Source organism: Atractosteus spatula, chromosome 3 (genome assembly GCF_055471065.1).
Source record: "Atractosteus spatula isolate fAtrSpa1 chromosome 3, fAtrSpa1.hap1, whole genome shotgun sequence".
In the NCBI taxonomy this organism is placed as follows: Eukaryota; Metazoa; Chordata; class Actinopteri; order Semionotiformes; family Lepisosteidae; genus Atractosteus; species Atractosteus spatula.
In genome coordinates this window covers 43,079,138-43,104,527 of record NC_142708.1, presented here as the reverse complement: position 1 = coordinate 43,104,527, position 25,390 = coordinate 43,079,138, and the positions used below count along the sequence as shown (strand labels likewise).

General features: G+C 35.4%; 1 protein-coding gene across 1 annotated transcript in view; it reads right to left on the bottom strand.

Moving 5' to 3' along the window:
• plgrkt (plasminogen receptor, C-terminal lysine transmembrane protein) overlaps positions 1-24,340 on the bottom strand; it is a 36,094-nt gene extending 11,754 nt beyond the window's left edge. The window contains exons 1-2 of the mRNA XM_088911926.1: positions 24,178-24,340; positions 20,877-20,964 (exon numbers count right to left, since the gene is read on the bottom strand). Of these exons, the coding sequence (XP_088768052.1) occupies positions 20,877-20,957 (81 nt within the window). The 5' untranslated portion in view covers positions 20,958-20,964; positions 24,178-24,340. The remainder of the gene's footprint in view (positions 1-20,876; positions 20,965-24,177) is intronic.
• Between the last annotated feature and the right edge of the window lie 1,050 nt (positions 24,341-25,390).

Below are 25,390 nucleotides of genomic sequence, written 5' to 3'. Positions count from 1 at the left end.
CAAACTGAACTGGTAACAGGAAACTTTTATAAATTCTAAATTCACATTTATAAATACCGCTGTGATACACTGTTTAAGGGGCAAACAAAAAACTAAATATTATTTGTCCTATTTCACTTCTGACAAATCTGAAATGTTTCAGCGAATATTTCCACAAGCACATTAGACAATATACTTTGGATGGTGGTGAACAACATTAGTATTGTGTATGTACATTACTGAAATTAAAATAACACACAATGCTGTAGTGTAGCATAAGTGTAGCACAATGCTAAATATTAGGTTACTTTGCAGTCTGTCAATTAAATGTGTAAGAGTTTATATTTAACTGGATACTAGTTGCTAGTTTTTATAGAGTAATAAATAAAAATGGTAGATAACCTGAACAGAAACAACAGTAGAGTATCGCTAAGAGACAATAAGAGAGAGAAAATAAATTAAAATTAAAAAGTCGTCAACTTACTGTGTACATTTTATTATTTATTGCAAATTATCTGTAAATTAATAATACAAGAAGAGTTGTAGATAGCCACCAAAAGAAAGTGCTCAGGACCAGATGGCAGCTGTCTTCATAAAACTGCTAGAACCATGTATTGGTTTTTCCGGTTATAACTTTGTTATTTTGTAAATCATGTGGAATGAGCAGTTCTTTTTTAAATTTTTAATCTCTCCCGAGTTTTTTACTTGCTTTACTACTGCAACAGTTGAATACTTTAATATATCCATGACTCCTCCAGCACAGATCCATTAATTCATTATTTGACACACTTTTGAGCTCCAGTGTGTCACGATCGGCATCCCTCCTCTTAAGGGTGCTCTGACCCTTTCGGATTTTACTTTATTATGTGCACTTGCCCCCTGTTTTTCGGTCATTATTTAAGCATGGTGCCCTGGTTTCCCCATTTGGACTGTCAGGTTTGTTTGCCTTCGCCATGCCCCCCGAGCACTGGATCACCGCTGTCACCGCCCCCTGTCTGTCAACCCGTCCCTGTTGTCCTTCTTCACTTACTTCCGGATTATACCATTTGCATAGGGTCGTGAACTACGTTTCATGGGAGCCTGGATCGGCTCCCGTTACAGTGTGCACTACAACAGGAATGGAGCCAATTACAAAAATGATGCTTCTCTCACTGACACTGCTGTAATCCCATGGCAGCCTGGCACATCTCAGGGGTATCTGTATTATAATATTGCCAGAAGCATTATTAACTTGTCATCTGATCTTGTCAGATCTCAGCTAAACTACACCTGGTCAGTACTGAGATTGGAGAACTCCAAGGAATCAAACCCAAAACCTAAGAACTAAGAGGCTGTTGTACTAACTGGCACACCACCATGCCAACCTACTTTACCAAATTAATATCAGCAGCAAACAATTCAAAACATTCTTAAAGTCTCAACATGATTCTCTGGAAAAATTTAAGAATTTCTGCCTAACTGAAACCCTTACTCATACTGAATGTATCTCACTTATACTTTCTCATGTAACTTTTTGCTATGTAGAATCGCCTTGCGTTTTTTTTACTTCTTAAATCACCTTTTTTTAAAGCCACCAAAATGTTGGTTTATGTCACATCTCAATGTGCTTCTGTGAAACCATATCCTCACACAGACGAGAAGGCGGAAGTGTTGGCAGTCTCCTCAGACCCGCTTGCCTTCAAACCACTCATCTTTTAACACCTCTGAGGCAAACACTGACTGAAAGGGTGTTCATCACCAACAGCACTGCAAACCTGCAAGTCCAGTACCTCAGAGGCTGCAGGGGTCATTTTGTTTTCAGACTACCACACGTACCCTCACCAACTATTTCTTCTCAAGTCAGTATTGAATGAGCCACAATTTGTTAAACACCTTTAAAACTGGAAACAACCCAGATTTTTTTTACTTAACTTATGCTACAATATCTCCAGGATTGTGGAGGAAGATGTAAAAGATATAACCCTTCAAAACATTTCCATATTTCTGGATTTGTGTTGATGCTATTGTAAAGGTAGTTAATTAGCAACTAGTATCCAGTTAAATAATAAAGTGATAGATAACCTGAAGAGAAACAACAGTAGAGTAACACTTTTATTATCTAACACTTTTACCGTTTCTGTTTCTGTTCAGGTTCTCTCTCACATTTCAACCATCATCTTAAGCAACTCTTCAGGGCTATATGAGACAAAATGACAAAAAATAAAGACTCAATGTGGAAAAGGTTTGGGCACAGATTCCTTAAACATCTCGGCTACCATGTCTTTTTCTACTCTAATTTCATTCCCACAATATACTTCCTTGAAAAGTTACAAGACAAACTCAACACAATATATAGAATGTGTTAAACAAAAAAGGAAGAGGAGGGAAAAGCCAGCCCTATAAACCATTTTCTTTTCAGAGCATTCAATTGTTTCTGTGAACAGACTTCACAGGACATTAAGATTTCTTAAATGTGTTTGTTTTTTTTGCCTCTTAGTGTAGAGCACACTGCACAATATAATTCTGTGTGTCCTTGAAAATGATCTTGCTATTGTATATTAATGAACCAAACTAAACTACCATCAATGATGCCAGAGCAAAACATAGTGGCCTTTTTCTTGTCCTTTTTTCTTTCCATTTTCATATTAAGTAGCCTCTTTAAAATTTTTTTGCAAAAAATCTCAAGACATTTAGAAATTCACTAAATGGAAAAGGTGATCTTTCTGTGCCAAGAAGAGGGTCAGGCATTTTATTGCTCATGTAGTTTCCTGTTTCCTGTCAGAAATAAAATGTCAGTCCTCTGCTGGCCTCTCTCTTGACTTAGCAATAGAACACAGAAGCATAATTTGTATTCCTTTCCACAGCCTTATCTGCAGGACTTTTGCCATATCTATGCTTGGATTAGGTGCAAAAGAAGGGGCAAACTCCTATCATGTGATCACCAAGTTTGGCAACAGAGGGACAAATCTCAGTGCTGCTTTAGTTCACTGTCACAGTGTCAATGCAATTCCATTTGAAATGCTAAATGCTAAGATAAACATAAATGTCATTTTCTACTGCTGTTGAATTAGAAATGAGCTGATAGGTCTGGGGGGTGTGTGGCTGTAAAAAACAGTTATCTTTCCAACCACTTGCCTTAAAACTTTCAATAACTAATAGGAAAAAGTATAGTGTAGTCAACTTTATCAAATGTATTAAACATAAGAGTATTAATTATTGCAGAGTTTCTAATTTTATTAGACTTCATGACAAAACAGTGTTTTGGCAAACACAGTATATAACTATGAATTAATGTACAAATTATATTCATCCCTCACTATACAAGCACAAATGGTAACAAAATTCCTGTTTGTAGCCAAAAACATGTATAAGAAACACTAAATTCCCATTACAATATTGTACATGTGAAAGTCTGCAATTAATTCCAAGTGGTCCTAACCAATTGAGATTAGGTGTGTTTTTCTCATGGATTTGAATAATTTGCTACCATGAATTTTTAAGAATACTGTATGTTACAACAACTAGAAGAATTTACCAATGCTTCTTTTTAATGCAAACTTATATTAAGACGTATTATGAAGCAGTGATCTGCTTGGAGATCTAATTAATTTGCTAATTTGCTGATCTAATAATGATCTAATTATGATGAACTGATCAAATTTTCTCACTGAACAAAAATTGTTTATTATGTTAGTTAATAAATATTGTCAGTCAAAGACCTATAACCTAAAAGTTGTATAGAAATATATGTTGAAATTCTAATATACAATATATCCATATATCTAGGAGTGGAATAATGAACTAGGAATGGAGAAGAAGGAACCATGTTTGTTTAAGGAGACACAAGCTTGAAAAAATTATCCGTTTAGGTCAGTGTTTATCTGCTTACATTTTCTAATTGTTTTTTTGTGATGGCATATAAAGAAAACTAAATCTCTGCACGCCGATCCCAGATGTGACAACTCCCAAATGCAAATAATAATTAAAAATAATACAGACTTGAACCGGTTTATTTTATCCCCAGATAGAGCACTGAAACCATAAAACATAGCATATGAGGTAGGGATTGAAAGACACTGCCCGTATTTGAAATAGACAACACTGAGTACTATTAACAGTTCCAGGTTTAAAGTGCTCCTTGACACAGTAAACTGGGGGGAATGCTGTTGCCTGATGATACAAATTACTGCAGAAAATTTTAACCAAACTAATGAAACCCAAGTCATATAATCCAGAACCAACCTTAGATATTCCCTTTCCCTTTCAAACTAATCAAAAGACTTTTTAGCATCTAATGACTAAAAGGCACAGGAAGAGACAATATCTGCAATTGAGTGTGTAAATGTAGAAAAGACAGTAAATGTTGTCTGACAGTCTTTAACAAAGCCTGTCTGTGGTGAATTCATTTCCTACTGTAGGTATCCATGCAAATCAATGAAATGACAGCTCCCACAGTGTGTAGGACCCTTATCTTTTTTTTCCCCCTTCCCTTCCCCAAAGACCGAGGGCATAATTCTGGCCTTAAAGTCCAGTGCCAGGAGATTCACCTTTTGCCCTTTTAACTACCTCCTTTTAGTTGGACAGGAGTATATTTGCTTATATATCTACAGCGACTTCTGCAGGAGCAAAAGATGAAAAAAAGAGTTTATGAACTGTACAGTTTATAATAAAACATGCACCATTTGGAGTTTATCTAGATGGGATCTGTAATGCCACCTACAGTATGTTGATCTAATGGCATAAACATAAGAAAAACAATCAGTGTTGCGGACATAGTAAGTGTCTGGGACGATCGGCATTCCAATAATAATTTAGCCTAGATCAATATATGGATGGGCTCTATTGGAAAGGTAGTCCATTAAAACAAGTTTTGTGTTGGTAAGCAAGTGTCTTCCCAGGGGTGAGGTAAACAAACTGACACCTGGATTACAAAGTTATCTATAACAGTAATTACGTATGACAGTAATAACAGAGCATAACAGAGCATTAACACCTTCACTTTGGTTTAGACAGAATTCTCTGAAGAAACTCAGATAAAAAGCAGAAAATCCTATCTCACAGCAATTTAATTCACTATACAAAAAGCTGATTAAAGTAACCATTTGAGTTGTTTATTATTAATCTATGCTATACATCTAAACAGAATATCTGTTTACATTTCAGTATAACCTTGAAACTTCACAAATAATTGCACAATGATGATTGTGCATCAGCAGGGCTATCTATTAACTAAAAAGCATTTACTAAAAAAATGAATTTGAACAGTTGAATTTCATTTGCTATAAATATTTCAGTAAGATCTTCTTAGCTGTGATTTATTCCCTTCCTATCATGATCTACAAGCAGCTCAAAAATATTACTTACTGAAACCTGACCAATGTACACCCACATAAAATCTGATTTTTATTCAATACATTATTTCATATAGGAGATTATAGGAGAAAACACGGACCTTCAATGGCTGATGGGGCAAATGTAGAATTTTATTAAAGGAAAAAACATTATATCTGTCTGTTTTGAGTTTTGTTCTAAGATTTGAGTTTGAGCAAGTGTTCTACATCTACATTTCCGAGAAGAGACGCAGAATATCTGCTAATTTGAACAGCCATTTTTAGTTTAATTTCACATTTTGCACTCGATACGGATTTAAGATATTTAGGTTCTATCGCTCTGCAGGGATTAGGAGGTACACACAATAATACACACTCGTAACACTTGATACAAAAGGGGCTTAAAAGCTGTCCTAATATCCTTTTTACAAGGCATACAAAATACAGTAAATTAGTTTTACTTAGAATTTGTTCCTTCCATATTTGAGGTTGTTTTACTGTTAAACTGGAGTTACAGGAACTGTTAATGAATGAAATAACTCAGAAAAATAATTTGTGCCTATTAGTGTATAAATATAACAGAAACATGTCTGTAATAACCAATGTTGTTATATCAGTTTTCTGATTTTGTCTTTTCTTCTAAATTTAACTCAAACAAAAAGTTTTTTTTAAAGCATTTATTCTTGAAACTCAGTAATACTAATACTCAATAATATCATCAAATAGTATTTTCTTTTCTACTAAAGATTTTTTGTAAACGTGATCTAATAAATGTGTTGAAGTACCAGCAGAAACTAAAGAACAGAATGTAAGAAAACTCAAAGACTGGGTTGATAAAATTGTCAACAAAAAACAAAGGTTTGACTTTGCAAAGTCAACAACAAGAGTTTTCTGAAAAGTTATTTGGCTAGTGGAGTCAACTGTAGCAAAAATTTAATTCTGGAGATTAAAGACATCTTGAATCATGAAGAACTATACACAAAAATCTAAATATTATTCCAAACGTTATTAAAATATCAGTTGTTTTGAGAGCACATCACATTATCTATCAAATGTATTGTTATTGAGGAAAGCATGAACTATTTAAGAAACAGCTAAATACACTAAACACAAAAGCACTATACTTTGCAACATATTCCAATTTAAGATCACAAGAAACCAAGTCAACAATGGCTAAAGAGTTTATGTACACATTTAACTAATACTAAATCAGTATAACATAGCCATGTGCTGAAAAAACATTTACAGATAATTACCATCTGTTAGTGATAGAACAAAGTTCTTAAGAGTTAATGTTGCTAATGTTGCAGTCCTAAAATGAAGTGAATATCACTTCTTACTTGTGTAAATGCTTGAAAAATGGTGTTGTTGTTTCTGAAATACACTGACAGCTGGAGCCCATTGCCTGGTGGGGGATTGTGTTTCCATCAGTATTGTTATAGCTTGTCCATGTGATGGAAGAGATCCTTCAAACATCCTGTGCAGTAATGACTGTATGGTAGTCTTACACAAAAGGCTAAATTAAATGTCAGTTATGGAACATTTAAGACAGGTTAGATTAACATTAAAAGAGTATGAGACAAGTACTAACTATATAATGGATTAAAAACAAGGTAATTGACTACTTAACAAAGAAGCAAGTAGTTTCTGGAATTTTGTATTACCAGTTCCTTCAGAATTTGTATTTCATTTTGTGATTAAGATGTCACAACTAATGATTTCCTTTAACCTTTTGTCAATGTTTGTCTTTTTTACTCACATTTACTGTATAAGGTATGATTATCGAGATACTGTGATTTTATTCCAAATTGTTATGAGAACATGCTATTTACAGTGACAGACATACTGTACCTCAATAAACAAGAGTGTTCTGGAATTTTATATTTGGTGCCTAGTAAAGGTATTAATACCCTTCCTATGATGTCCCATTTTGTGAAAACAAAATTGCAATTTTAAAATGAATATTTTGGGGATCATTTATGAACAGCAGTTTTCAAGTCTTTCCACAGATTGTCAATAGCATTCAAGTCAGGACTTTGACTAGGCCAGTCAAGGACATTAAAGAGTTGATGTACACATTTAACTCAGTTCATTTTCCCTTCAATCCTAACAGGCTTTCTAGTCCTGAGCAGAAGCATCTCCATAATATGATGTTGCTCATCACCATGCTAGATTGTAGAGATGGTGAGTTCAACAGGAGCTCACAGGTGCATTATTACAAACTCTATATGGACTCTGAGACTGCTTATTGTTAGTACTACTTTGAGTAATGGCTTCGTTATTGACACCCTGTCATACAGATTTGTTTCATGTAATCTTTCGGTAACATAAATGCAATTTACTCCCATCTGAGTTTTTGCTGGCCTCACAGTCACCTCCTTTGCATTCTTCACCAGTTGCCTCTTTGCATGGCTGCCCAGTGAGAAGGGATGACTTGATCTAGACAGTGTCCGAGTTGTACAATGCATCTTCCACTTCTTGATGACTGAGTAGACTGTGCTTACATGAATATTTAGAGACTTCAATATTTTTGTGCTTTTCAAAAACTTCCTAACTTGTTTACAAAGCTCTTTAGTCTTCATAGTTAAATCTTTGCCCAAAATTCTCTGACTAAGCACTTTCACAGTGACAGAAAAACACTGAGGTGTTTTTATTCTAAAATAATGAGAATCACTATTATTGCAACTAATTGTGTGTCTCATTAAGGTAGTTTTGTGCATAAATTGAACTTACATTAATTTAGATTTGCCATAGCACAGGGTTTACGTGTACAATCATGACTTTTCCATTTTTTCTTTCATATTAATTATTTATTTACTACTTTCTTTAACTTTTGGTTTAAATGTTTGGGGTAGCTAATATATATAACAATTATTAATTGCTACTTCAAAGTGGCTACAAGCTTTAAACCTAGAAAATGTGACCACTATGCATGGGTCTGAATATTTTTGCAAGGCACTGTATATACATATATAAACAGAGGCATTGAAAATGGAACAAATGCTACTGGTTTCAACAAAAGCCTGCAATTAAAATAATACATCAAAAATCAAGGTCTAAAGGTGCAAGAACGTGAACAGACATGATAGTGACAACAGTCTTAATAAACTGGAGGGAGTTTCATCCAGTGCCTTATCATGGCCATCAATTCTTCTACAGAATTCTTCTATTTCCCCTGATGTCAAAGCATGAATGACTGCATTTGAACCTATATTTCATTGATTAGCATCTGGCAGCTGAACATTCTCATCTGCAGTAATTTAATTGACTCTGACATCTCGAAGACATTGATTTCAGTCCTTCCTTGGCAGGCTGCGTCATCCTGGTAAAGATAGCTTTCAGGAGGTAAACCATAAAAGAAAGAGAGGGAAGCGCAACTAAGGGGTGTATTGTGTCAGCTCAAATTTATGAATGACAGGAGAAAGAATTTCATTCTATACTAAAGAACTTTGAAGGACATTCTAGATAAGCCACACAGAAACATTATCCAGATATAACAAGTGAGAACCCCTTGGCTTTCCATTCTTTTCTAATTTTGCTCATTTTTACAATATCTAGAAAATGTAAGGGTTCATAAAATACATTTAACTAGACTTTAAAATGCTTCAGGTTTTTTCTGTTTCTTAATGTTTGCAGTAGATAGTAAGCAAGAGACATAAAAGAGGAATAAAGGAAAATAGAACTTAAACATTTTCTTTTCCTTCTCAGATATTGTTGGGAAATGCAAATGATACACTAATACTTCTATGTATGCAGAATGGAAGATATGTACTAATAAGAAAATCAAAATTAAAAATAATAAGTGCATATCCTCTATAATGTTATAACCTATCTTGTTAAGATATTACAGTACCTCCCAATAATGGCCCATTTGTTGAGTCATTAGCAATGTATACTCATTTTGTTAAAATGAAGATTATTAATCAAACTTAAATGGGCAGATAGAATACTTTTAAGGGTGAAAAGATATTGGGAAAACACACAAAAAATCCAAAACTAAAATATGTTGATTTTATAAGTATTAACCCCTTAAATCAATACCTTTGGCAGGAGCAAAAGATGTAAAAACAAGAGCTTGTCACCTTCACCCTCTTTACCCTATCCACAATTCCACAATTTATAAGTTACATACTGTAAGTAGGTGCGAAAAAACACACCATACCACTCATCAATCTTGTCATGCCACCACCTTTACAAACTGGGAAAAAAAAACAATCCATTATAAATTGTTACTGTTCATAAACATTGCTGTAAGTTCCTATGATACAAGAGCAGAAGTTGTAGTTTTGAGTCTCGTAACAGAAAAATACAAGAAAATTAAACAGCAAAAACAAACCTGCACACCTACAGTATTATGTTTATTCAAGCATGATTCCCAGGAGAGTAAAAGCAGGCTTAGATATTTGTATGATTACATAGAAAGATTAAAATACAAAGAAAGGGGGTTATTCAAAGATATAAAATCCCAGTGCATTCTTCTTCTTTATAGCTCAGATACCTGTCATGCTGTCATTAATTTTTTTCACACATCAAGTGAACAAATTCCCCATTAAAATAACAATTAACTTTGAAGGCAATTTGAAACAGAAATTTGATCACTATTATATATTGGCTATATATGACACCTTCCTAATTAGGACAGTTATCAAATAATCCAGCACAGAAATTACAGTTGAGAAACAGCATCTGATATATGATCTACAGAGATTGCCCACAAGTATGGGGAATGGCTGGACAGTAGTGCCTGCAAAGAAACCATAAGATCAGAATGGGCTTTTACATCATGATGACCTCAAAGAATTCACAAGATATGAAGGATGAATCTATCTCCCCAGACAGCAAACCACACTTTTCAAGCTTAAAGCATCCATGGATATCATGGTTAAAAGGTGTTGCTATTCTTAGAAGCTAAAAAATTGACTAGAATAAAGCAACATACTAGTGGTGGTAAATGTATACAGTATTTGAGTTTTTTATAGATGATACATTATATAGTATCAGTATTATACTATTGCAACTGGGTGCATGGTACACAGGTTGGCTAGTACACGGCATATGGCAAATGGCAATTTAAGTCCATTTCTTTGACATAATACATATCAAAATATTCATAAGCAATTGTGGTTTGGTACCGTATCTCTTAATACACTACAGACATGGGTAATTAGGTATTGCAGGCTGTGGTTCTGAGATGTCATATCAGACATAGTTCACCATTACTTACATCTTTTACAAACCAGCATCAATTACTGTTGAATCAGTGATCTCCTATTCATGTGCAGGAAAATTTTCTTATGTATTAATAGTTTTAGCTATATAAAAGTGGCTAGCATTTCTTTAATATGATGGCTGCACATACACAATAGACAGTAGCAATAATGCAAAGATTCAAACTAATTTTTTATCTTGTAGTTTGCCTTGTCTTTTTAGAAAATGCAATATTTGCAAAGACAGTTTATGCGTTAATTTCTTGCTACCTGCATTAAACAATGCTTGCCTTTAATTCACAAAACATAGCAAACCTTTGTAAAGTTGAGTTAAAGCTTCGAACAAAAGACCGCAGGGAAAAAAGAAAGAAACATCCTATTAAATTTTATAAAACAACAAAAAAAAGAAATAACATCTCACACGTAAGCTACGTATGGAATATAATTGACAGCAATATGGTGGCATTGGTGTAAAGAAAAAACAGTCAACATCTGGAATCCTGCAATTTTTATAAAGGCGGTTGGCTACAAAATGAGATGGACTTGATAAAAGCTATCAGAGTTTGTTACTGTGGTTACCATTCTAATTAATGTAGAACTAATTTTTAATTGGAATTTGCAGCCACTGAATTAGTCCTGAATTAGACTGTTTTACAATTAACACAACAGTCAGTAATTAATTGTGAAAAAAATTAGTTGCAAAATAAGGCTCTTAATGAAATACTGAAAAGGAAGGCCACTTTATGAAAGCGTTGCTACTGTCCTGTTTTATGTATTCAGAATATGCCTGCAAAGCATTGATTTCTTGTCTGAATATCACAATTCAATGTTGTCAATTTTCTTGGACGATCAGATCACCATGAGCAGTCTGTGACTATGTTTTATGGTATAAGTATTTAGAGCATTTTAAAGCTTTTGCTTTGTGCTTGAGGCATAACTGGTCTAGCACAAAAAACACTTATTTCAAACACCGTTTCATTGACATTTGCCAGAGAGATTTTCCTAGATGTTTACTAATTTCAAAAGCTTTGGCACATTTTTGTCCATCTGTCCTTGTCTTATTTGTAAAATTATTTAGAAAGTGTATCAACTGGTATTCGTATTGTGTTACAAAAGTCTGTGGTGCCTCTGGGGGAAAGGTTTATGTAATAGAGACAAAAGTACTCACACCACACTCTCTTCTTTAATTTTCATGGAGGTTTTTTCCGTTTCTCCAGTTCGTCCGTCTTCCAAGCCAGTCCGCAATCCGTTCTCTCAATCCTTATTCAGTCCGAGTTCCAAAGTCCGTAAAGTTCCACAAATCCACGCCGTATCCAAATCACAAACCGTAAACCGTAAACCTTTATTTCTTCCGTAAATCCGTTATCCTTAAATCTGTCCCAACACCAACTGACTTCCACTATCTCCTCCAAACGCATTCACCTACTGGCTTCTGCCCCGGTTCACTGTTTCCAGGGCATATATATTTTGTTTCCTGATGAGACACACCTGTGTCTTGTTGTTTTTCGGACTAAGCCCTTTCCATCTGCGGGTCAGCTGGTTTCTCTTAGTGGCCATCTTGGTCAAGTCTACATCGAGTATATTGAGCAGATCATACCTGAAATATCTGTCCTGGATGACCCTTCCCCTGTTCATCTTACAGTCTAAAACGTAGCAATCCCTTCACAAGATTTTTTAAAATATCAAAATACACAAAGAAAACATAAAAATAAAATATAAATAAAAAGGAAGAATACATATTTTCAGCTATTGTCATAGTTTTCGTCATAGTCAAAACCCAATGATCACAAATCCAACTGGCTATGAACAGGTTCATCAAATTTTCTTCCTGTGTAGCTGTGGCCCGCAGAAAGGTAAACCAGAGCTTAGGGTAACATTAAGAGAAATGGAGTATTCTACAGTAAAAGTCCAAAATATATTGAACAGAGGGTGATGCCACATCACCTACAGTAAGTTCCTATTCTCCTATTCTAGACCTATTCTCTTCAATTTGCTCATTTCTATATATCACACTTTATTAACAAGATTTTCATAATATTCTCCTTTTTCTTTTAGTGAAGTGGGAATCACATTATGTAAAATGACAAGGGAGCTGCCATTGTTATTCTAGTGATTAGCTGAACTGATACTAAGAACATGACTCGCTGTAGCAAAAGCCCAACTCATGCTCTTGTCCAACTTGACCAAATGCAGCAGATGTTAAACATCTAACCAAACAACAGACTGAAAGACAACAGCTGTTAAGCTGTAGATATACGTTTTTAAATCCACAAGCGAAACAGCGAGGTGACGATGCAGAAGCAAAAATCAGATTCAGGAAAGAAGTTCACTGACATTTGAAAAGGTCATGTATAAAGATTTCCAGATTGAAAGTAACCATTCGTGAAGCTGATACTGCTGCTGGTGTGAAGGGCTCCTACGAAGTAACTAGTTTTTTTGACAAATACTGTGAAGTTTCTTACCAACTTAACCCAAAGGTAAATATGAGCAACCTATACCTATACAACTTTCTATGAACTATTTCCAGTGGTGCCAACTGCCTAACCATGGTAAAAATATTTAAAAAAAGAGAGACAACCTGACTTATGACTTGATAATTGTGTAAGGGTTTTATAACCTAGGAAATGGTTAGGCAGCCTGTTCTCTTCCAGTCCTCTTCTAGATACCGTACATTGACTTCATTCATTCCAAAATATTAATTAAATTAAATGAATAATTGCTAAACTAATGATAGATTAGCAGAAAAACTATGCAGTGAATTGGTGGAATAAAGACTTGCAATGCCCCTTGGCTGGGCCGCCCTTCTAGAAATAACAGTCACATCTTAAAAATGCCACTGACCTGTAAGGTGTAAGACACTTAACTTAAGCATTCTTCCACTGTACAGAAGGATAATACCAACAGTTACTGACAGGATGGTACAGTAAGGAGACTATAAAACATAATGAAACTTGAATTGAAAAGGTTCTCATAATCCATCCCCGTTAGACATCAAGAGACTCTGACTCTTTCGCAGACCGAGAAGCCCATTAATCTAGGCGCTCCACAGTCACCATTTCAGGAAAAAGAGACAATACATTAAATCAGGATTTTAAAATTTTCAACAATTCTTTATTTAACCCGACAAAATCAAGAGCAAGCAGCAGGGCATTTACTGGTTCACACTAAATTACAGTGTCAAACAACAGCATCTCACCAAGGATTTGAATCCACAACCTGCCGATATGAAGCTCAGAGCCTTAAACCACCCCTACTCGCTATTGCCCAAGAGAAGAACATTTGGCTCATTTTGCTCATTGGGTTGAAAGCTGCTTCTTCCAGATTACAGGGAATTATCTTAAACAATTTGACTGCCTAGCTATTTCTAGATACAAGCAACCTTTTACATAAGACATTTTTTTTGTTTTTAGTACTAAAGGAAGATCCTCTACATGACCATGTTTGTCTTTGAGTCTTAAAGTAGTTCTCTAGGTAGATTTTGTCAATATCTTTCAGTGACAACTGTCAATATATTATGTTCTTTTAATGCTAGAAATTAACGTAAGACACAGGAATGTTTTAGCTGCCTTTTAGGCTTTTAGGCAGGTAACCAAATAACCAAATAACCAAACCAAAGGCCCTCTTTTAATCAAATGCAGTGGGACAACAGAATATCCCTGAGCATATTAAAGAGAACCCTTGTGTAGGGAGAGCCAAGGGCAGTGTGAAAGGGGAGGACACAAGATGTCACAGTGGAAATGAATGGTTAATGCCCTGTATTATTACCCTGATAGAAAGATCGTTTTGTTCCATGAGCTGCGAGTTGTATTCTCTACAAAACCTAAACTCTGCTCACTGTGCATAGCAGAAACATTGCGTTAAAAATAATATTTGTCTTATGCTGGACAACATTAAACATTTTCTCCATCCATTCTTTTATTTCAGCTGACAAAGCAATTGATATTGTATTGCAATCATACCATATAATTAATAATAAAAATAAACTTGAAAACCTGAAAATTACACAGTTTCCCATAGTTTTTGTTTTTGTAAAAGCTTGTTACTGGGAGTAACAGTCACTCACACAGAAACCATGTACATCCACTTTTCCTTTTCTAATCTTTAGAAATATCATTTTTTTTCAAGCTATATGTAAACTTATTTTAGTGCATTTAAATTTGAATACGTTTGATGACAGACTCAATTATGCCAGTGACACTGCAGGAAATGGGCGCTCATCAAACATTTTCATTTTGTCTTTAAACAATACAACATTACTGCAGAATAGTAATTATCCCCACTCAGCCTTATGCCAACAGAGTCATTTTCTTCTCATTATTATGACTTCAAAAGAAATATCCTTCAATATAGCTGTTTGAGAATATATCATAGAATTTTCAGAAAATGCAAGATTTTCCTGGTCACTCTTATTAAAAGCATCCATGACAGATAACAATTTATATTTCAAGGCTCAAATTCTAAATATCGTGATAACATTAATTTACAAATGCAGAGATTTGTTGAATTTGTTCCATGGTGATGAAGATCCAGAAACATAAGCTTGGCATTACAGTAACTCAAACTTGGAGAATACAGCTTTCTTTATAATCATGTACAGTGGTACCCACAGGAGGGTGACTTTTGGGTAAACAGTGGGGCTATGTCCTACCATTGTCAAGTCAATGTTTTGACATACGGTACTTTTCTTTATGTCCTTTTCTTGACCAGTGCATTTTCAATTGTGTAATGTTACACAATTTAAATAAATGTATTATTCAAATTATTTATTAAATAATTGTATTATTTTATCTGTTTTCTTTTTGTAGCTGGTATAATTGAGCTGAGAACAATATTAATTTTATCCTGACTGACTGTGAAAATATTGTTTTATCAGCTCCTGACCTTTTTCCTTTCAAAGTACAGTAGGTTCACCATAATCATGTTTCACACAAATATTTGCAATCTTTTAATTTACTAAAAAAAACAGATTTCAGGAGCTGTGAACAGGAAATAAGGGGAGTACTTTGCTAATTAAACCATTTTTTATATTACTGTTCATTGAATGCAGTATTCAGTTGTGATTCCTCCTACCAATCTACACAGATCTATCTATCTGTGTTGGGATTTCAAAGCATGTAGTGAAATCAGATTGAGTTAAACGCACCAGGCTAATCTAAAAAATAATCAACAATTCAAGTTCAATTTCTGGGTGGCATGTTGGCATAGTGATTAGGTGGGGCCCTGGGTTCAATTCCTGGGTGTTTGTATGTTCTCCCCTTATTCACGTTGATTTCCTCCAGGTGCTCCGATTTCCACCTACAGTTCAAAGACATACTGACAGATTAATTGGCTTCTGGGAAGACTGTCCCTGGTGTGAGTGTGAGTGTGTGTGTGTGTACCTGTGTGGTGCCATGCAATGTACTAGCATCAAACCCAGGGTATATCCAACTTTGTACCTGTTGCTTGCTGGGATAGGCTCCAGCTTCCCCGGATCCTTTTATTGGAGAAAGCAGTTAGGAAATGGGTGAATGGAAGTTACTTTTTTCTGCTCATGCTCACAATATAGTAACAGACTGTAATTCCCTAAAAAATCATCCAGTGAAATGTCCTTCAGAAATCCATTAAATAATTTACTAATTACTTAACTTTAACAAGAGGTGTATAAAATCCATTTTTTAGATTATATTCCTAACCTTCCCACATTTAAAGCTATTATTAGCATTCTTAAAACCACCTCCTTTTCCTCATTTAATTTGCTGTCAGTATGCTGCTGTAGAATAAGAATACCTTCAGTTTCATAAAACATTCTGAGCTGAGTATATAAACCATTACAGGTTGTATTAATGTTAACCTCCATTGTTTAGAATAAAATCAAAACTCCCAATGATTCAGCATGAAAACAACACATTGACTCTTCTCTTAAAAAGATCTGAGTTTATTTTCCCAAATGTTTGTGTTGTTTTCTTATTGGATAAAAAGAGGTGATATGAATCAGAAGGACAGAATAGCCTCTGGCTGCAGACTTTCATTGTGATATTGCAGTGGTAGAATTTGATTATTAGAACTCTCTGGAGCTTCAGACAGCAAATTAACAGAATAACAGAGGTGGTAGGAATAAGAGTACCAGAATATGGTAATATTTGTTTTTTTTTCTCAGGATAAACTGGAATGATAACCCAGTAATACAAATCCTTATTGTATGGCTTTACGTAAGCATCAATAAAGGTGAAAACAGATTAGAACCAAAACAATGTGCAACAGAAATGAAATTACATTTTTCAGGAAAACCTTTAAGCTGTGACTCACAGTAATGACCTTAAAGAGGAACATCTAAACACAATCTCAGATGTAGACATTTTTAATAGATAATCAATCAAAGTGCATTATTCATTTATTTATTATTTATTACGTTGATGAAAAAAGAAAACAAGAACATTATTTAAAAAGAAGTCCAATAACCCTGTCAAGTAACACAGCCCCCTGTGTGATAAAGACATTCTTGTTTTCTTCAAACATAGATTGCAGTTGTCAATCGCTTATTTATTGTTTCCCTCAAGGCACCACCATCATGATGGATCAGGGCCAGCAAATTGCATTCTTTTCATCTAAAATAACTTACTTTAATGACTGTCATATATTTAACATCGCAGATCTGATAAGTGCAGTTGGAAGAAGTAAAGTTCAGAGGATACTGTATCTCTTCTCACAAAGGGTTGTGGATTGAAAAAATGGATGAAATACAAAAACTAATGAGTTACTAGCCACAAATCAAGCAAAACTGGCTGATTGAACTTTTTTTGTTTGCTTGCTTTGCCTGTAAACTAAAAACAACTAGAGGCACCTTAAAGCAGTAAAATGAAGTACAGTATCTTGTTCCCTGGGGAACAGGCAATCTGGAAACTTGCAGCAGTGATAGAAATTACATGAAGAAAATAAAGTTTTAACAACTGCATCATCTGTCTGAAACAGTTTTCAGAGTGTTCAAGCTGACCAAAAAGGGGTGTGCAAGCAGTTAGGGACAACTACCTGCAAAATACACAGTGAAAGACTCAAACTAAACCTTTTGAATATTGGACTGCATGGACATGTGTCAACATAGTATACTGTATAGTTTATAGTACACTTGTAGCCAATTGCTTTCTTGCATTGTAAACAATCAAAAAGTGCCAGTGATTTTAAAGTGTTTTGTTTTTTATCTAGTTTTGGGTTCCAAAATAACCCCACTTTTTAGATTGTTACCAGCAGTAACAAAATTTCTAATCTAGTCCAAAGATCAGAATAAAAAAGTGCTCCACAAGTCCATCTATCCATCCACTTCAGGATCATGAGGGAGCCACAGCCTATCCAAGCAAGGCAGGGTACACCCTGAACACGGCGCCTGACCATACATACTGTAGACATTGACTTGCTTCCTAAAAGCCAATTAATTTACTAAAGTTTTTGGGGGGATTGTGAGAGAAAACTTGGGTTTCCTCCACCCAGAGCACCCAGAATAAACCCACATGGGGAGAACATACAAACTCCACGCAGACAGAACCCCGGGTTTGGAACTGAGCCCAGGTTCATGGGCTGCAAGGCAGCAATACTAACCGCTGCACCACCGTGCTGCCCTGCTGTATAATTAACTTTTTATAATAATAAAGAACTTTACACACTATTCTCAAAACAGTTGAAACAATGAAAACAGTAACAAAGATAGGAGGCAACAAAATAAGCACAAAGAAACATAAGGGTTTAGAATGCACCAAAAAAAGCAAAAGGAGCAGACACATGAAAGAAAAATAAGTTTTAGAGTCTGGATTTGAAAGCTCTCAGGGAAGGTGACTCTCTGATATTCTTGGGGATCGAATTTATGACTGAAATTCAAGTACAATGCCATCCACAGATAGGGTTACAACACTGGCTTTATAAAGTTGATGGGAGCTGCAGAGAAGCATGACTTCAGTCTCATCGCAGTTTAAATGAAGGAGATATTGAGTCGTCCAGGTAGATGACAATTAGAGAAGTCAGAGACAGCCACTTCACTGTCAGATTTAGCATGGCTTTTTGTTTACCAACAAGGAACAATCTAGCAACAATTTTATAAAATATAAAATACAGAGTTGAAAATATGGCTTAAAACCAAAAGTTTGAGTGAATGACAAATGTTGAGGAAAATAAGGAAGGTTGTAGAGGAGAGGAGGCCACACCAGCAGTCACTTGAGACTGCTACCTTACTAACTTGAGGAACTCATCCAGCTGGACTTTGCAACTGTGCTGCAACTCGTGCAAACTTTCCTGAAGGCATTAAGTCAAAGCATTTGGAAAAGGGACGGTGCACTGACTCCTGAAGAATTTCTATGTTTGACTGCAAACTGCTGCATTACCCTTCTTTGACAAAGTCCCAGAGATTGCACCACTTAGTGAAAGGGTAATTGATTCTTCAGGCTATTCTGCCCTGCCTTGCTCTCCAAGAGACAGAAGTGTTAGAAGAAGTGACTAAGGACAGGCAAGCCTGGTGAGTACACACATTGAAAGCCCTAAGAGAAAACAGACTACACTGTGTTGGGTTTGACATGATGATTTTGATTTTGCTGAAAGAGTACAAACCCTTGCTGAGAATAAGTGAAAAAATAGCACAGCTCAGTTCTATCCACCTGGACCAGCACAAGTTCTAACAAACAACTGACCATGTTTAACCTGCTCTTTCAAACCCATGCTGCTTGAACTGGTTTTCTAAGTTATGCTTTTGATTTTAGTTAATTGGCCCCTCACAAATACCTTTACATTATATGGTCATTAAAATGTAAAAGTCAAAGATAAAAAAATATATTGGATGAGTTTGTTTTTAGGAAGTATGATATACTTTTCCATTGCAATTCTTAAAATGCAGAAATACTGTACATCTCCTTTTTATTCTGAAGATAAAGAACTATCAATGCCTCCTAGTGGAAAAGAGTTAGCATTAAAAATATACTCACACCACATAGCCTCCAATTTAGAATCATTGAAGAGCCTACAGTAAATAACAGGGTACGCAGTGTAACAGCATAGTAATAACTATTTGTTTTAAAAAAAACTAAACTGCTTAAAATCTTTGAAGAATTAGCGCAGATGAAATGACTAAAAACAAAGCACTGACTTAATCATGTTATGTAAGCTTTTTATCACAACTGAACATGCCTGATAGTATGAATTTGAACTTTTAGCATCTTATTGTTAAATCTTTTATCTAAATTTAATAATAGATAGTATAACATCTATTTTTACTTCTGACCTACTGAATCACATCCATCTATTTTCTAACTGCTTTATCCGATACACATTTGCAGGGGAGCCAGAGCCTATCCTGGCAAGCAACCGACGTAAGGCAGGATACACCCTGGACAGAACGCCAGTACATCGTAGGGTATACAGAGACACAAACACACACACTCACACCAGGGCCAATCTTCCCAGAAGCCAATTCAACTACCAGTATGTCTTTAAACTGTGGAAGGAAACCCACACAAACATAGGGAGAACATACAAACTCCACACAGATAGCACCCCAGGTCTGGAACAGAATCCAGAGCCCCAGCACTGCAAAACAGGAATGTTAACCACTGTATCATTGTACCGCAATACAGAATCACATTTTATTAACTAATGAAATGCAATATTAATGTTGCATTGTAATATAATGTAATATTTGGTTCTTACTCTAATCTTTGTACAGTATAATGACATAAGACTTTGCTGTTATACAGTATATAATTCACAGGGCATACTGGGTTTGTGAGAATACTATTTTTCATACTGTTTTTCACAGTACCTCACAAATATTATCGTATGTGCTCAGTTGTTATTGTATATATAAGGACAAAAATACAAACAAACAAAATGTTGATATAAAATGAAGAGCCTTAACACTACAGAAACACTACTAGAGAACATTTATCATTATTTGGCATTGAGCTACTGCTTATTGTGAAGTCTGGGCACAGCAAGCTTCAAACACAAAAACAATGAAGACTATAAATGTTTCAACACAGTATTCTGGGGTTAGAGGACAGTGACAGAATAGCAAAGATAAGTATGCTTTCTGCTGTACCTATCAGTTATGAATGAACATCCGTCTAGGTTCTACTTCTGAATGCTAACAAGCATTTACTTAACAAAGGGATTGGCGTAATTGGTCTGCTCTAATTTGTCCCTGCCTTTCATTGCTAATATATGTGAATATACTCTGTAAATGATGCATGAGTTTATTTGGCCAAAAGAACTTTACAAATGAAATCTACATCTAAAAATCACTGTGACTTGAATTGCGCGGAGAGGGATAAGGTGAGGCCACCTTGCACTTCTAACCTTTGCAGAAAGATAAATGGGTTATAAATTATGCAGCAGAACAAAAAACAAATCTACCCCTGGTTTCACTCACCTGGAGACGGGAGTTAAGAAGCATGAACTCCTGCTGCTTCTTCAAGTTCTGATCCAAAGTCTTTGACATGAAGAACCCCATGGTACCCCTAAAAATACAAATGATCAGTCAGACAGTAGAGTGCTGTTCTTTATACACATCTGCCATGTTTCAGTAGCTTTACTGAAGTGTGCCATAAGCATCATGTGGACAACGGATGTTGCCACTCAATAATGTGTAATGCTTTTCAGACGATGGGCTTAATTAGTCAATTAATAAACAGCTATTGAGCTACAAGGATGTTACTTAGCACAGGTTATCTCTACGTTAAGACAGACCGGCAAATTTAGCCAGGACTCAGTCATACAAGTTTGCAGATACCATGGGTTTGCTCAAGGTGCTCAGTTTTCATCCCACAGTCCAAAGACATGCTGGTAAGTGAACTAGCTTCTGAGAAAACTGTCCCTGGTGAGAGTGTGAGCGTCTCTGTGGACTATCTAGCGTCTTACAATAGAACGATCTAAAGTACTTTTATGCAACATCAAGTCATAATTTAGAAAATCTTCCTAAAATAGTTCTCTTAATTTATTAGATTTACCTATTTATTAGAATGTTTGAATTTCAGTTGCTGACTTTGCAGACTGCAATTTGCCATGGTTTTACAGTGCCTTTACAGAATAAAATGAGCATGTGTGAAATGTGTACATTTTTTAAATTGAAATTAAATATGTATTAGATTTATATTTGAGTAGTATTAAGTTGTATTGGCACATACATTGCATAATGCTTGAGTGAGGTTTGGCATGGTATTTATGAGTTCCTGAACGTTGGTGCAGATTCAACTTTAACCATTTTTTCTGATGTATTTACTTGCCTGACAACAGGATACCAAGACTTACCATATTTGCCTTTTCTAATATTAACCCTAGCCTACCAAATCTTTTGTTTCTTAATACAGCAAACATTTTCAACATTGCTCTTTTGGTTGCACATGGACCCTCATTAGGAGAGAGTACTGTCAAATAGAGACATACATCCGTGCTCAGCTTGTCAATTGTAAATTGTTCTGGAGCTCAGTGTAAATGGGCGAGCTTGCATGTATGACAGGCAACAAAGATACTGGAGGAGTTGTATGACAGGCACATAATGTTTAATGACAAAGTAACACACTTTCAACTTCATTTCAATTTAAAGCTACCACTGTCAATAACATGGAAACAGGGTAACATAAATAAAAAATATTAATCATTAAGTTCAAATACCACAATCATGTGCTTTTTTCTTGAAACAGTTCCACTTTGGAGAACCTGTCATTGGATCCATAGGGTTGTAGAATCTGACTGGATGATCTACCACTGGCTTATATACAAAGTCCACATGTAACCATATTGACAAAAATAAATCAATTTGTTGTAAAGAGTTTAATCTTGTCAATTTTCATAAAACCACAATTTAAACGCATTTTTCTTTTTAGTTTAAAAAAGTATGAGCACAGTGGTTAACACTGCTGTGTGGTAGGTTAAGTGGCCTCTGGGAAAACCGGCCCTGGTGTGAGGGTGCGTGTGTCTGCATGTGCTGTGATGGACTGGCGCCTTGCGCCCGATGCTTGAGTGGACGGGCTCCAGCTTCTCCATGATCCTGTATTGGATAAGGTGGTTCGAAAATGGATGAATGTTAATCATTTTTATTTTTTAAGTATTTTTAAAATTAGGTTATAATTTTAGTTTCCATTTCTGTCATTTTATATAATTTTTAAAGTTGTCTTCTTTTTTGTTAACCTATTATTGTAAATCGTCTAGGACACAATCTACTACCAAAATATTAAAATCTGAATCCTGCTTAACATAAACTAAACCTAGTACTTGTTACGTTTTATTAATACAAATATACCGAGAGCCATTAAAACCCTACCAAATTAATATTTGAACCAATAACAGGTGTCGACGTTCGTTTGGAGGTGCAGAAAAACCCAGGATCAATGCTTGCTTGGACATCCCAATTTTCCCCAGTCAACCTTGAAATGGCCTGAAGTAAACTTTGAAAGCTTGCGCTCTTAAAAAGGACTAGATTTACTAAGGACACTGCGAGAACTGTAATGAATCTGTTAAAATGTCAGTCCTGACGTGTTGATATAGTCAATCTCCCTGCTCTGAAATAACTGATTAACTGTGCCTGTGCTTCGTTTATTGTCACTAAGCATCTCAATACTGATGACCGCCTTCTTGTATCGCATATTTTCACAGATGTATGCAGGACTGAGGTCTTCCAGAGCAGTTGTCTTCCAACACACCGCTATTTAAGCACAGATCTGTACAGAGTCGAAAACCCCACGCAGGCCTGGGATTTGTGGGTGGTCAAGTCTATTTCCCATCCATCAGTCAACGTCCTGACATTTTCATAACGCTACTCACATAAAAAGTACGCTACACTGTATGTATTTTTTTAAATCTTCAGATATACTTTCATCACATCAGAAGGAGACAAAATGTGCAGCACAAGGCATGTACAACCGCTGAAATTCAGATTTTTTAAAAAATGATTGGTGCAAAAAGTATCTGGATATACAGTACATCCAACACATTGAGCTCTCATTTCAGTCAGGACAGCCCACATTTGAACAAGCTGTGAAAGTGATTCCAAAGTTAACGAGTTCAATGACTATAACTTGTTTTCACATTGAAGCTAACCGAACTGCAAAGCTGATCCTAGAGAATACAGTGTATGTTTATACAAATAACAAGAACTGTAGGCACAGTTATAGTCTAGATCTGGAAAGGAAATACACTATTTAAAGTATGTGACGCTAGTCCATCCAGCAAGTGTATTCTTATTAACAGTTTTAAATTAATAACAGCCATAAGGAGTAGGCTGTTGGCAGTGACAATATATGATACATCAGTCAGACGCTTTCACCTTCATATACAGTACGACCGACAGATATGAAAATCAGCTTCACCTGTAATCAAGGGTGGTTTATTTTTTTCCATTATGATTTATATACCCATAGCATCTACAATAATTGGACTCGTCCATATTAAAAGTCGTCATGTGCTTCTCTGCTCCACAGCACGTTTTTGAAAAAAGGCTTTCTCGAGAAGATGCTGGTGATATCATACTACCAATTCCACAATCCAGTCGGTGATAAAGGCTAGATTTGTCACTCCCGTGATAGTCCTGCGCTAAAACAATGCTCCTATTATATTGAATTGAAACGCCGAAAAACATTTATGGGAAAAAAGACATGAACTGCCTAAAAATACTGACGTGGACATTATTTTCTTAAAATCACAGTGCCCTGTAGTTTATGTGAATGAGAACGTACCTTATTCTTTTGACGTTTTAGGTCTCTGTAGTTTATCCAGAAAATACAAACCCCAGAATATAATATTAAGTTATTTTTAACGTAGTCTTGCACAATACAAAAGAACTGACCCGGGTTACCTCCACGGTTATTCAGTAAAGAGCTCATTAGAGATTCTGCAAGTGGGTCAGACATATACTTACACGGAGTTTAAAATAGCAACATGTTGCCACACTTCTGCGTTGTGTGCAGACATGATGTGAGCTACCGAAAAGCACATAACTAAAACGGAACGTTTAACTACAGTATGCTTACAGCCTCATCTCTAACTTTCTCATCTGAGAAAACAAACATCCCATCTTGTTCCTGCTCCAAGACAATAAGTGAGGTAAATCTATACTTACAGCCCTTTGTCCAACAGCAATATAGACAAAGTGCTTTACAAGCAGGTAGAGGTAAGGCAAAACCATCTTAAAATTCTACAAGTCCTTGAAGTTACTGGATACTAGCCACAACTGCGAAGCAGCAGTTTTTCTGTATTCAAAGATCCTTTATGCCTCTCCTGTATGCCCTAGGGAACTGTGTCTCTAAACCTGAATCTGGCTTTTGTGACCTTATTATGAGCGTCATTGCTAGAGGCTATGTAGAATCTAACTTCAGTGTCAAGATTTCAAATGATTAAAAAATTGGTACAGGCCACAGTCTCAGTGCAGTGTTATGGATTGAAAAAAGTTGGTGGTATGAAGATATTTTCAGTAGCATGCTCAGGAATTTAGATGCTTTGTGCCTATATATAAAATAAAGTTCACATAAAGTATAAATTGTGTATTTTACACATAAAAAACAGTTTACAATGTTTAACATTTTTATTCATTTTATTTATCTTGTTAATCTTATGTTAATCTACTGCACTAAATTAAATCCAGGTGGATGCTGCACATTGCTTGTGATGGAGGGGAGTCCCAATTAAGCGGTTTGAGTGGAGTGTCCAGCAATTATTAATTATTAATAATGTCCTTATTTTCACAATTCAGTACTTTCCTAAGGTGAGCGGGTAATATGGGGTGTTTTTTTTATTGATTAGGAATCATTCATGAGCTTTTACACATAAAGTAATGACAGTTTAAAATTAGTTATAAAAATGTACTGATGATCTACAGAAATCTATGGATGTTATTTTTTCAATATGAACTAATTACCTTCTTAAACGGACGGATAACTGCAAGACTGAATT